The sequence below is a fragment of the Myotis davidii genome, unplaced genomic scaffold, assembly GCF_000327345.1.
Source record: "Myotis davidii unplaced genomic scaffold, ASM32734v1 scaffold226, whole genome shotgun sequence".
Lineage (NCBI taxonomy): Eukaryota > Metazoa > Chordata > Mammalia > Chiroptera > Vespertilionidae > Myotis > Myotis davidii.
In genome coordinates, this window is record NW_006297224.1 from 3,499,806 (window position 1) to 3,513,578 (window position 13,773).

General features: G+C 43.0%; 1 protein-coding gene and 1 long non-coding RNA gene across 7 annotated transcripts in view; one reads left to right on the forward strand and one right to left on the reverse strand.

Moving 5' to 3' along the window:
• Window positions 1–7,292, forward strand: part of LOC107184545 — a 9,780-nt gene extending 2,488 nt beyond the window's left edge. The window contains exons 1-2 of one of the 2 annotated variants that reach the window (XR_001515403.1): window positions 1,936–2,164; window positions 6,828–7,292. This is a non-coding gene — a long non-coding RNA (uncharacterized LOC107184545). Of the gene's footprint in view, window positions 1–1,935; window positions 2,165–6,827 lie in introns of those variants that run through there. The other variant, XR_001515402.1, reaches the window with a different exon arrangement.
• DAPP1 (dual adaptor of phosphotyrosine and 3-phosphoinositides) overlaps window positions 1–13,556 on the reverse strand; it is a 45,968-nt gene extending 32,412 nt beyond the window's left edge. The window contains exons 1-2 of one of the 5 annotated variants that reach the window (XM_015569999.1): window positions 13,431–13,556; window positions 13,066–13,207 (exon numbers count right to left, since the gene is read on the reverse strand). In XM_015569999.1, the coding sequence (XP_015425485.1) occupies window positions 13,066–13,166 (101 nt within the window). In that variant the 5' untranslated portion in view covers window positions 13,167–13,207; window positions 13,431–13,556. Of the gene's footprint in view, window positions 1–13,065; window positions 13,354–13,400 lie in introns of those variants that run through there. The other 4 variants (XM_015569998.1, XM_015570001.1, XM_015570000.1 and 1 more) reach the window with 4 other exon arrangements.
• Window positions 13,557–13,773: the final 217 nt, after the last annotated feature.

Sequence of the window (13,773 nt, forward strand, 5' to 3'; positions counted from 1 at the left end):
TGCTATTAGGAAGCATGCATAGTGTACAAGACTTTCAAGGAAGAGCCTGATTCTGGGTGTGAGGGAGCCTGCTGTCGTGAGCCACGCTGGCATCCATTGTAACATCCCATGGCCCGAAATGTTAACCTTATAAGAAAAGCAAAACGTAAGACTGTCTGTGTAAGGAAGTTTCTACACAGGTCTCCAAGCTATTTTCTAAATCTGCATTTTCTAATGTGTGTTTCTTTAGCACATTTCCTCTCTGGGGCAGAGATGCCTCTATCCTGTACTAGAAATGTATTTGCCAGCTTAAAGGAATTGCAAGGAAAAACATTTTATAAGAAAACCTATTGAATTATTACCCACAAAACAGCCTCATTCATTCAACTGATTCACTGAAGGTTCAAATCTTCTCACTACAAAATGCTTTCAAAGGACAATTGGAATCTAAAACTAATATAATGTTGTATGTCAATCATACTTTAATTTTAAAAAAGATAATGGGAGGAATTAAAAGTGAAGCTATAGAGGTACTTCAGGTTTGGCTACAATCAAAACTCTAATCTCTACAAGGTTCTAAGTTCTTAAATACCTTTTGCCAATAATTAAATTTTGAATGAACATTTCAGAATAAGATTTAGTTCGAGCCAGTAGATTACATGTTTGAAGCAACAAATTTTGATCAACAAAATTCTAAAACTAAGGATTTGAACATCCCTTTAGATGCTTTTCAATGAGAACTGAAGTCTGTGTTTAAAGCATTTACAGAATTCTTCGATAATTAGAGCTTGATGGCAGTTTTGCTAAAAAATTGTATTCTAATCTTTTAAATAATAATTATTTATCATAAATATATAAATATACGGAGTATAAAGCAAGAAGAATCACAGTGAACATTTCAGTGACAGCTTGTTGAGTCAATCTTGACGTCTCTTGGATTTTATGGAGTCCTGGGCCCGCCAGACAGTCACCTACATACACTTTCTGATGTCTGTGGGGCAGTGAGGATCCTCATTCCCCAAATAGCTCTTTCATAAGTGCCCAAACTTCCTCTTTTAATTGAGTTAAACATTTTCCCCCAGAAACTTAGGATGAGCATATCTTCCAGGGAAGTAACTATAAAAACTAATAATATTACGTATCTTTTGTAGAAATATGTCTATTTGTGCCTATGAAGAACTAAAAGTGGAAAATATAGTAGAATGACATTGGTAGTTTTCTCACAACCAACCTTCTCTACCTTCTATCAAAATCTTTATTTATTAAGCTTCAAACCTGTGAAAAGCATTGTGCTGGGCATTGTGCCGGGGAAGGTCCTAAGGACAAAAATGGGAAAACCTTTGGCTGGGCTTCAAGAAACCACGAATCAAGTCAGGAGCACAAGACAAATACTTTGCAAACTTTATACCTGAGAGTGAAGCACCCAATGAAGACCACTCCCTAAGTGAGCCAACATGGAAGTAGGCCTTGAAGGACACAATGTTATTTTCTAACTAGGGGCCCGGTGCACAATAATTTGTGCACTCTGGGTGGGGGGGTCCCTCAGCCCGGCTTGTACCCTCTCACAGTCTGGGACCCCTCAGGGGATGTCCACCTGCTGGCTTAAGCCTGCTCCCTGGAGGGATCGGGCCTAAGCTGGCAGTCAGACATCCCTCTGGCAACCCGGGAACCCCCAAAGGATGTCCATAATGACGGGGAACTCACTATTTCATAGGTAAGCTCATTCCATGCTTCCATAATTGATGGCAGGAGACTCTTGCCTACATTGAATTGCTAGTTTCCTGATTTCAACAGATGGTCCAAAAGCTGTTTTTTGGTGTTAGACTTAAACGTAAAAAAAAAAAAAAAGAAAAAAGAAAAACAAATAGTTAAAAGCATTTAGAATGTATTCTCTTCCCTTTCCATCATCTTCAACTTCTCCTTTTATGACAGTCCTTCTGTCCCTTTAGCACCCAGGGACCTTATCACCCAGAAACCTTATCTCCTTTGACTATTTTGCAAATTCTTATAATCAACTTAACGCTAAGGTCTGACGCTAAAGTCTGACTTGCAAAACAAAGCCTCACAGGTCCCCCTTATTCTAGCTGCTGGTACACCTGAAGGAAACCCAAGATTGAGCTATTTTCTGGACAGTTGCATCACGCTGCTGACTCACACTGAACCTACTGTTGATTACATCTCACATGTAAGTCGTTTTCCTCTGCTACTCCATTAGCACCTCCCCCCGGCCCCCCGCCCCCCCTCCTGCATTTGAAGGGTGATGTCTTTAGAATTAAGGGCAAGAAAAAACCTTTTCACTATTGGGAAATGCCAAGTGAAAAGGAATGCTAATAAGCCTCTAACTTAGACCCGGAACATCCATGCGGTGCCAGTGAAGGAGAAGATGCTTTTGTCTCCAGCCTTACTAGCACGTGACCCCACTCACGTAACAACCTCGGTTTTCTCTCATCTGTCAAGGTGACTAACATAATGCCTTGTAAGAAGACCCTTTTTATTTTCATGCGTTGGAACAGTCTTCTTTTATACATGTTTTATATGATTCTCTAACTTTTGCGGGAGAAAATAAGATATAAGTATTGCTAATTATACAACATATTCTGACTATACCAGACATTGTGCTAGGTGCTGGGAAGAGTTTGGAATAAGGTTCATTTTCCTAACACTTAAAACATTTTTTGTTTGTTTGTTTCATTTTCCCTGGAGGAAAAAAAGAAAAAAGAGCAAGGATTTGTAACAATACATTCCAAGCAATGTTATATTCCACCCCCAACCCCCGCCCCATGGCCCACGTGTTGCCATTACTGTGTCTCAGAGCTGACAGAGGCAACAGAGCAGAGACTCATGAAGCTTCAGAGGAAGATTTGTACTGGGCTTTGGAGATGATCAAAACCAGCAGTTGACCCTGAAGGAAACGGTGGTATCATCCCTTCCGAGATACAGTCACCAATTAGGAAACACCCACCCACTACAGGATTTTCATAGCTGCCTCTCAGCGACGTACAGGAAATAAGCTCAACCACAGAGAAAAAGGACAAGCTTGATCCAGAAAACTGGCTCCCAAATTCAGCCTCTTCTCCCTCAGTGCCCCTTCCTGCTGGAACCTTCTGGGAAGTTGCCCCAGCATAGTGGAACCTTCATGGATTCTTATCCCCGTGGGTTTTACTGTCTTAATTTACTGATAGAAGCTTATATCGCATTTTGCATTCAACTTTTTGAATTGGCCTGTGATATAAATACATTTTGTATTTCTCTCTCTCTCTCCATATGTATAAACACACATACAGATATACATTATAAACACACACAGAAAGCCAAAAATGTTATAGGAAACATTGCTATTCTAGATGCTATTCACTGTTCTTTCCTCTTGCATTTCTTTGAACAAATACTGACTGTGACCCACTAAACTGACCTTACGACACTTATAGGCGGCACCTGGTGTTTGGAAACAATGGGAAGCCTTGCTCCTCTGCCCTGAGGTCTTGTTAGAAACTCACATTCTCAGGCCCCCTACACCTGCTGAGGTATAACCTGTATTTATCAACAGCCTCATGTGATTGATATGCAGTTTAGACTTTGAAAATCGAAGAGGTAAAGGACTCTTGGTCCTAAACACTTCAATTCATTCCAATAACCTTGATGGTTTGACTTCACGGTGCGTGGCATCTGAGGAGGAGGACAAAGAGGGCAAGGTGCTAAGTGGCTTTCCAGTAGCAATGGGGAGGGAAGCGGAGGATTTGCAGGCCAGTGCTATCGGCAGATCCGGGAATAGCCGCCATCTCAGTGAAATGGACAGTAAATGGCACAGAAGGGCACTTCACAGGAGGCTGGGAGGATCAGGGAAAGCTTCTTGGAGGAGGAAGACATGAGTTGGAGCCACTTGAAACTGAGGGCCTCCGTGGAAGGGTCAGGCAAAAATGAAGCTAGCAAAATGATGGGCACAGAAAGTGATCTTTCCCTTTAAAACATGAGCCACATATCCACTTAGATTACATACTTATTCATGAGAATATTTCTTGGTGACCCCTGTCTACAGATTATTCATATGTTTAATGACATATTTTCCTCCTTCCAAGCAAAGAGAAGTAATAGAGAACCTAGATTCTGTCCCATTAGAATTGTAATGAGACATACATTTTGAAATGTAAGGACATACATTTCAACCCAAAGCAATGGGTTCAACCCAATTGTGTGAAAGCAGCTAAAATGGCCTGGAATTGAACAGCCAACAAAAGCACTCTTTTCTAGAGAATTTCCTCCTTTTCTTCACTTTCAAAATTACTTTCACTTTTCAATGACCCTGACACACTTTCTCAACTCTCTAGACCAGTGGTTCTCAACCTCTGGCCCTTTAAATACAGTTCCTCATGTTGTGACCCAACCATAAAATTATTTTCGTTGCTACTCATAACTGTAATGTTGCTATTAGTATGAATCGCAATGTAAATATCTGATATGCAGGATGGTCTTAGGCGACCTCTGTGAAAGGGTCGTTCAACTGCCAAAGGGGTCATGACCCACAGGTTGAGAACCGCTGCTCTAGAACAAAGTTAACAAACTCATAGCATATGATGCCACTCCCCTTTTCTAAGGCCATAGATAAAGCTCACTGATCTGTCTTCTTTCTCGCTAAGCCTATACTTGGCCTCAGAGCCCTTCTGAACAAGGTGGAGATTGTTCTCTAAGATGATTCTGTTAGGTAATCCCACTCTAAGCAATCCTAACTTGGGTCAGTCTGTCCTTAAATCTTGAGTCATTCCATAGGATTGTTTAGTTGCTGATTTCCTTCATGTTCATTTGTTTATGGAGCTGGTGCTAGGTTCTTTGATTTTGTGAAAGATAAAGCATTTGGCCCTTTCTACCATCAGAAATCATGGTTTAGGATAAGGAAATGTCTTATTTAGTTCAAGAGCTATCCATGCGGCAATTTACATTATCGGCAAACTGTGACATATGTAAGAAAAGACAGTATGGTCCATTGATGAACATTAACTGCCATAATCACAAATGTGGGCTTATCTTTCCATTGGCCAGAGAGGTGGTCTCTGTCCAAGTACAGAGAACCAAGCAAAGGCTTTGCACAGGAGTTGGAAAGTTCTAATGAGGCCTCCGATAGGCATAGTGTAATCACAGGAGAGGCTGGAAGAAGGACTTGCCACAGTCTTTCCAGGAAGGCGGTTTCTGTGATGAAACCAGATTGTCTGTGGTTTTCCATGTTGCCATTTTAAATCTGCATGCGCTAATAGCAGAGCTAAATGGTGAGGCCAGCTGCCCTGGCTTTGAGAAGCATACCTGATCTGGTGACAGGCAGAATTATGTGAGTGTCTGGTCAAACAATGAAGTAAAGGCGGGCCCCAAGTTTTTTGTTGTTGTTTCGTTCAGGCTCACCTAAAGAGAGACAGGATTCCAAGGAGGAAGATAATTCTGTGGGAGTTGGAGACCCAGATAAACCTGTTCTTGAAGGAATCCGAGGAATGAGGTAAGAAGTTCTGAAAGATGGGAACACAGAGATAGAGAGAAAGACAGAGACTCAGAGATTCAGAGACACAGAGTGGCACAAAGACTCAAAGACACACAAGCTAAGAGCTACAGAGATAGAAAGCTAGAGACCAAAACTTGGAGACAGAGAAAGAAAGGCACACCAGCTCACACAAATAGCCGGAAGCATACAGGGCAGTGATTTAGGAACACAAATAGTACCCAAACAGTATTCAAGAGACAAAGGCAGAAGCCAAAGAGGAGAGGGACAGAGACTCATAAAGAGTCCAATGCAGAGGTGGATCAACACCCAGGGTTGTCAGAGACTGGGAGAGACTGGGGGGGGAGGGGGGGTGGCAAATGGCATCTCATTCTAGCAGAGGCCCATCTGTCCAGTCCCCAGGTTGGCCTGCACGCATGACTACAAGACCAAAAGACCAGGGAATGTTTGTTTGACTTGGAGTGGGACCCAAAGCTCAATGACTGACTAGAAAAAATATCTGTGGATAAGAACTTGAGGAGCACTAGCAGGGCTGCACAGAAATCCAAAACCAGAGGATCTCTCAGGAGGCCTCCTGTCTGAGTAGAATCAAGCTTGACTCTGCACTTACTCTGGGCACTCTGGCAGCCTGTCCCTGTAAAAGGCTGCTTCAGGGCCATTGTTTTGGGGCGGCATTGCCTTTGACAATTTTGGGCTGGTACAGGAGACAGAGTGGGCCTCTTTTGGGAAGCTATGACTAGAGCAGTGGTTCTCAACCTTCCTAATGCCACAACCCTTTAACACAGTTCCTCATGTTGTGGTGACCCCCAACCATAAAATTATTTTTGTTGCTACTTCATAACTGTAGTTTTGCTACTGTTATAAATCGTAATGTAAATATCTGATATGCAGGATGTATTTTCATTGTTACAAATTGAATGTAATTAAAGCATAGTGATTAATCTCAAAAACAATATGTAATTATATATGTGTTTTCCGATGGTCTTAGGTGACCCCCATGAAAGGGTCGTTCGACCCCCAAAGGGGTCATGACCCACAGGTTGAGAACCGCTGGACTAGAGGAAAGAGCCCCAAACGTTGGGGGATGCAGAAAGATTCCAGATTCCTTCTTTTATTAGCTATCTCCCCTCTATTTCATTGTTTTCTGACTTCAACTGACAACAAAATCCTATCAGTCCCAAGGGCGTCTTCTCCAGGTCCCATGATCCCCTTGCACCCTGCTATATAACATACGCTTTATGCAGACAGTTACCCCCCTCAAGCCACTCTACCCTGCATTCTCTAACTGCACAGGCCTGTGCATTCTCTGTTCTCTGTACTATAAACTCTGCCACGGACAGCCTTTTTTTTTTTCTTCTCTTAATTTCAGTATCCCTCACCAGCACTGTATATATCATCAACAACAGATGGATCCCTGAATGAATGGGAAAGTGAATGAATGAAACAAAGTGACCCCACTCAACGTGAAGAACCTGTGTGAACAGATGTCCACATGTAAGGCGAAGGAAGTCACCACCACCCATAGAGGAACAGAAAACACAACAACTGAAGAGGAAATTTGCTTGAGTCAAAGAGAGAGCAAACTGCACACCAGTTACATATTCTCCTACCGCCCCAAGAGACGCACCTTCCGTTTTCAGACTCCAAGATTACAGAATTGTGCACAGAAGAGGAACAAGCGTTATTGCTCTACTTGCTATCACAGATCTGTCATCAGATTCCTTTAAAGCTTTGACTTTTCTAGACTTTTCTTAACCTTCTCGATTTGTCTAGCGCCCCCACCCCTATGAAATCTACACAAAATTCAATACCTGCTTCTTATTAATTAGGATAATAACCTGGTTTTGTCTTGTGCATGTATGTGTATTACATGAGTAATGTGAAAGAATAATGTCTTGTAGTAGTACAATTTGTTGGTTGTAGTGATCACAGAACTTTTGTATTTCTTTTAGTTCATGCTAGCACTAATATATCGTGCTAGTATAATAAGAAAGAAGTTTGATGGAAATTAGGAAGTTTCATTAGTGGACAGGCGCATGGACTCTGGAGCAAAAATGAATTTGAAGCTTTCGAGCATGTAAAAACTTGGGCACGTCATCATAGGTCTGTCCTTCACTTTCCTCATTTGTAAATGGGAATGACATATTTAATAGTATCAATCTACAGTGGTGTGTGACTTTCATAAGTGCTATATGCCAAGGGCTTAAAACAGTGCCTGGCATATATGAGCATCCAGTGATTACTAACTGCCATGATCAGAACATATACCTACTTGGATCAGTGGAAAGAGGGTCCTCTCCTAGGTGTGTCACTCAGCTGCAGCACTAAGAGGTTGGTAACCCGGACAGTTCACAGAACTAAACTGAAGTCACCCTCTGCATCTATGAAAGGGGCATAATTATACACATTGAACGTGTAATTGTGGAGGCTAAAGGACATCGTGGATGGGAATGGCAAGTGCAGGCAGAGTAGGGGGTCAGTGAAGAATGACTATCGCCACAAGAGAGAATCCCAGCTCGGATTCGGGACCCAGATTCGCTAGATGTCAGGCAGCTGATTCCTCTGCTACTGAGCCTCTGCATGTAAAGGTGGCATAACAATACCCAGTAGAGACCAGCGCTAGTGTGTGCCAAACGTCCGCTTCATCATAAGAACTCCTTGGGTTGTTATCAGTTACTTCTTGGGTGAGCAAACCATCGCCTGAGGGCCAGCTCCTGCCAGAGCACATGTTGTTGTGTGGCCTGAAAGCCATTAGCTTATGTTTTTAAGTGGTGGGGGATGGGAGGGAGAAAACATATTTTGTGACTCATAAAAATTATATAAAATTCAAATTTCAGTGTCCAATAACAGCATTTCGTTTGAGCACCATCCTGGTCATTGTTCCTGTTGTCTCTGGCTGTTCTCCCACCACAAGGGCAGATGTGAAACGTTTTGGCGGAGATCACAGGCCTGAGAAGCCTAAAATAGTTATGACCTGTCACTTTACAAAAAATCGTTCGCTGATCCCTGATCTATTCTAACCTTCTCTTTTATGTGAAGGTTAAGGGGGAGAGAAATGAGAGATGTTTCCATTTGTTTACTTAAATATCCAGCGGTTAGAGTCTAGTTTCTTGACACGGGCCAACACAGCCAGACACTGACACTTTCTTATGAAGAAAAGTATTTGGGTTCTGGCTGGTTTGGCTCGGTGGATAGAGCATTGGCCTGCGGACTGAAGGGTCCCAGGTTCGATTCCGGTCAAGGGCATGTACCTTGGTTGCGGGCATATCCCTGGAGGGGGCTATGCAGGAGGCAGCTGATCGATGTTTCTAACTCTCTATCTCTCTCCCTTCGTCTCTGTAAAAAATCAATAAAATATATTTTTAAAAAAAGTATTTGGGAAAGTATAGAGAAAAGAGGATAGTTATTGTATTTCTCAAATACAATACAAATAGTTATTGTATTTGTCAGACATATTCAAATAATCTGAATATGTAATTTAAAAATATCCTAAATTATTTGCATTTCTCAGTATCCCTTTTGTGTCTGTAGTGACTCCTTTATAAACTATACAACTATATTATTTCTCCATTATCTTATAGGAAACTTTGTTATAGTCAGAGAATTTCTGGAATTTTTAGGTATTAACTGACGAGCAATCCCACACTGGTTCGTGATTTAGGTGCTGTCTCTGCTATTCATCACTTGTTTCATTCTCCCATGGCTTCATTTTTGAAAGTAGCAAACAGCCCAACTGTTCCCAGCTCACCTCTTGCTTCTCCTGGGCCGTTCTCCACCCCCTTACCCCTTACTGCTACCCACCCTCCCCCAACCCCATCCGCCAAGGTGTCAGTGAAGCTGAGCAACAGTTGCAGATACTTTTGTTTTTTCTTGCTGCTAGACACATTGATACCTTCAAGATGAAAGAAAATAAATGTTTTTCATTTATGGATTTCTATAAATGAGACACAGAAATCCATCTGAGTTACTGAAGTACTTCAGAAGGAATAAGACTGTGCTCTGAGCAAGTCATGTGTGTCCTAGACAGGCAGGTGAGGGATTGGCTGCAGGTCAGGGTTTAATTTGCAGAGTTTACATATTCTATAGCCTGAAGAAAACTAGGGACCAAAAGACAAAGACATCTGCTATCTCTTTAATTTAATCAACACCTGAGGGAATGTGTCTGACAAGTTATCTGTCTGTAGCTATCAAAAATCCAAATGTAAAAATCTAGCTATCTAATCAAACAACCTATTAAAATACTTTTAAAATGAAGCCATTAAAACTATTTTTATCTTTCAAGTACATTAAATCATTTTTGTTTTTATGGAGCTTCAAAAAAATCTAAATTAACCAGAAATTTTGGTACAGGTCATACCTAACCAGTGACTTAATGGTTGGGGAACAAAGCTTCATTTATATTCAGAATTCTGCCAGAGGCAACGAGTCATTTTCAAGTCTTCTCATATGTTATTACCTAGAAAAGGTATATCAGTGATGTCCTGGAGGGGCAAGTACTGGCTCAAGTCAAATAGTAAATTTTTAGCAGTTTTGCAAGCTGGTTGTTAAATCCTTAGTGGCTTGACATGATTCAAGGTAGGAGTATTTATGTCAGGGAAGTAGGCAGACTCTGGAAATCAGTACTACCCCTTGTCTATGTGGTTTGTCAGCACACCATTGAGTCCCTTTAAATCAGCCATGCTCCTCAGAGTTCTCATCAGGGAGATGAAACTGTTCTAAAACTGACTTGTGGTGATGGTTGTATCCTCTTTAAAATTAATAAAAATTGTTGAGTTGGCCCTAACCGGTTTGGCTCAGTGGATAGAGCATTGGCCTGCAGACTGAGGGGTCCTGGGTTCGATTCTGGTCAAGGGCATGTATCTTGGTTGCGGGCACATCCCCAGTGGGAGGTGTGCAGAAGGCAGCTGATCGATGCTTCTCTCTTATCAATGTTTCTAACTCTCTATCCCTCTCCCTTCCTCTCTGTAAAAAACCAATAAAATATATTTAAAAAAATAAAAATTGTGAGTTGTCTACACTTGAAATGAGTGAGTTTTATAATCTCTAAAATATGCCTCAATAAAATTGTTCAACAAATTGCTCCCAATCAACAAACAAAATGTCAACTTGTATAGATGGCGACAAGATCCAGTTACAGGGCCCTACCCGGTTTGGCTCAGTGGATTGAGCATCAGCTTGAGGACTGAAGAGTCCCAGGTTCAATTCTGATCAAGGGCATGTACCTTGGTTGCAGGCACATCCCCAGTAGGGGGTTTGCAGGAGGCAGCTGAGTGGTGTTTCTCTCTCATCGATGTTTCTAACTCTCCATCCCTCTCCCTTCCTCTCTGTAAAAAATCAATAATAATAAAAAAAGATCCAGTTATATACCCAATAAATGAGAAATAAAGCCACATTTGCTCAGCACTTCTGATGGGTTGATATTCTACACAGTGATTCCCAACCTTGTCTCACTCTGGAATCACTTGGAAAGTTTAATAAGAAAAAGTTAACTCCCAATATGTTGATGTCTTTTGTTTGGTCTGTGGTCTGAGCAGAAATTTTTAAAATTTCTTGGGTGATTCCAGTGTACAGCCAAGGTTGAGAACCACAACTATAGAGCAATTTCCCCAGATAATTGTTGCTTGCCTGTTGTTACAGAAACCACTCTCAAATGCTTAATAAATTCCCAGGCATTCTGAAATAGAGAAGTCTGGACATAAATGCCTATTTGGGGTTGTTTCTAGGTTGTATTGAACGTGTACTCTTTGCACATGGAGGGAAGATACAGATCTGTTTCCTTGTGGGTTTCCTATGTAGTTGCCATGGGCATTATGGTGGGGAGAAGGGACATCAGCTAGCTCACCTTGTCATCTAAGTGAGTGCCAACGACCTCAAACACAGAGTCTAAGCTCAGGGATTATTGAATTAAAGGACCAGAGTTGAATATCTCCTTTGGGTCTCTTGTCTTTGGGGGCTTCTTACTGGTTGTGGGCTGGGAATATAGACAAGGAAGCATGCACTAAAGAATTATCCTATACAATAAAAGCTTGATATGCAAATTGCCTGAATGGCAGACTGACCAGCAGAATGACCGGTCGCCATGACATGCACTGACCACCAGGGGGCAGACACTCAATGCAGGAGCTGCCCTCAGCCTGCAGGCCCCAGGCCAGCCAAGGCAGGTGCTAGCTGGAGCCTCCTGATCACCCCGCTGGTTGCCCTACAGATCGGCCCTGATCGCCAGCCAAGCCTAGGGACCCTACCCATGCACGAATTTCATGCACTGGGCCTCTAGTAGTTTAATAATTTAATAAGGTTACAAGTGAGAGCCCAGGCATCCACCTTCAGTGTCTGCACTTATGACACCCATTTTGTATGCTCAGGGGCACTTTACCTTTTCTCCTTGAGGAAACCTAGAAGGCTAGTGATGTCTTGGAACTCTGAATTCCCAAGGACAGGAGTTTACTGTATAGAAAACTTCAGCTAGTATATCTGATTTCCCTTCTGAAGTTAGAGTTCAATTCTGAGGCCTCAAATTTAAAATCTACAGACAGGACCTACTAAGATCTTTTACAACCGTGCAGCACCAAAGACACAATCTCTGCTTTCTTCACGCAGACAGATTTGACCCCTGCTTCAGTGTTTCCTGTTAAGAACACTGACTTTGGAAAGCTGGAATCCCAGCTTCGCCATTTAATTGACATGTGTGATAGAGGCAAGTTAGTCAACCCTTCGGTGCTCATTTTCTTCCTTTGTAAGATGGAGATGATAACAGTTCCTCTGTCATTGGCTTGCTGTGAAGATTTGAGCTGTTTGTTCAGACTTAAGGTGCAGGTTGCGCCTCCCATGAAGCACAGGTGTGGAAACCAGCCTCACCAGGCTCTTCCCGGTACTTTAGGGTAAAGGCGCAGTGTCTCTAGGAAATCCCCTATTCCTCTCTGGGTCATGTTTGTTTCTCTAATTAAATATCCTGATGAGCTGTCTCATCTGGTCCCTTCTTAAAGACAGGACAATGACGGCTCCACCCATTGGAACTCACTGCCTGCTTGAGGCAGAAATTGTATCCTCTTTCTGAGTTGCTAGTATTTAAAAGGCTCACAGTTGCCCCTGCAGATAAGCCTACAGACAAGAGCTCACAAATGCAGTGTCAGGAGAAAGAAAGGCATGCGGACTTCGCTGTAGACACTTCCTCCTTTCTCTTGAAAAAGTCCCTCTCCTGTACAGTAGGAGTGCAGGCTTTCAGTTTATCTTACCCGCAACAGCTTAGAGCGCAGCAATTTTAACAGCACATTTATTTATAAACCACATCAATCGCAAGGAAACCAAGCAACACCAACTCCCACATCCCAGCGCTATCCCTACCCTCCAAGAATGCCCAGCATTTAACTTTTGTCTCATTTTCCGCATCTACCTGCTTTCACATCAGGGAAAAATAATACGTGCTTTTACAATGCCATTGGCCCCAAGCGGAAAGACACCTAACAGACACATGAGTAAAACGCGGAGGGGATAGAAGAGTGGGTGGCAGAGTGCTAAAGATCACCCTTCATCCAAGGGAGCGTTAGGGTGGGAGCGGAGAGTCAATGTTCACCCACGACGCGCTTTGAAAAGCGGATCTGCTCTCTTACCCCAAGTCCTGCAGCAGCTCAGCTTCTCCATCGGACGTGCTCCACAGATCTGCAGGATCCTGGGCGCTCATCTTGCCTTCTAGAGACTCCGCTCTGCCCATTCACGCTCCTCGCGTCTGGTCCGCGCAGCCCCTGGCAGGTGCTTTGAGGGAAGAGGCAGAGAAGTGAGCCCTGCTGCTCCTCACACTCCTCCTCCTTGAGAGAAGCCAGCTGTGAGTCTCCACTGGCAAGGAAGTGAAACTTGCTTACTCCTCCCACCGACACTCGCCACCCTGGCCCCCGGGCACTGGCGGGAGTGTTCTATCTGTCAGGAAGCATGCAAACGTAGCTCCCACCTCTGAGGACACCCACACTGATCACGCAACCTGCAGTGTCTGTCAAAGGAAATAAACATGACAGCACTCCAACCGGGACTGCACCATTAATTCAAACTCCTCTCCTGAGGCCGGACCGCAGTGGCTCCCCAGTGCCGCAGCCTCTGCTTTGTAGAGGGCGGGGCATGCACTCATTCACACCCCACCTTCGGCCTCACACATGAACACACAGAACACGGAGGACGCTTCTATTTCAGGAACATCATTAGCGTGGGTAAACAGATCGGAGTCAAATCACTAACTTCGACCCTGAAGTCTGGTTTTTCGCACTTTCTCAGTATTTCTGCTTCAGTTATCCAAGTTTCCAACATACGCTTGACTTGCAGGTAGGCAT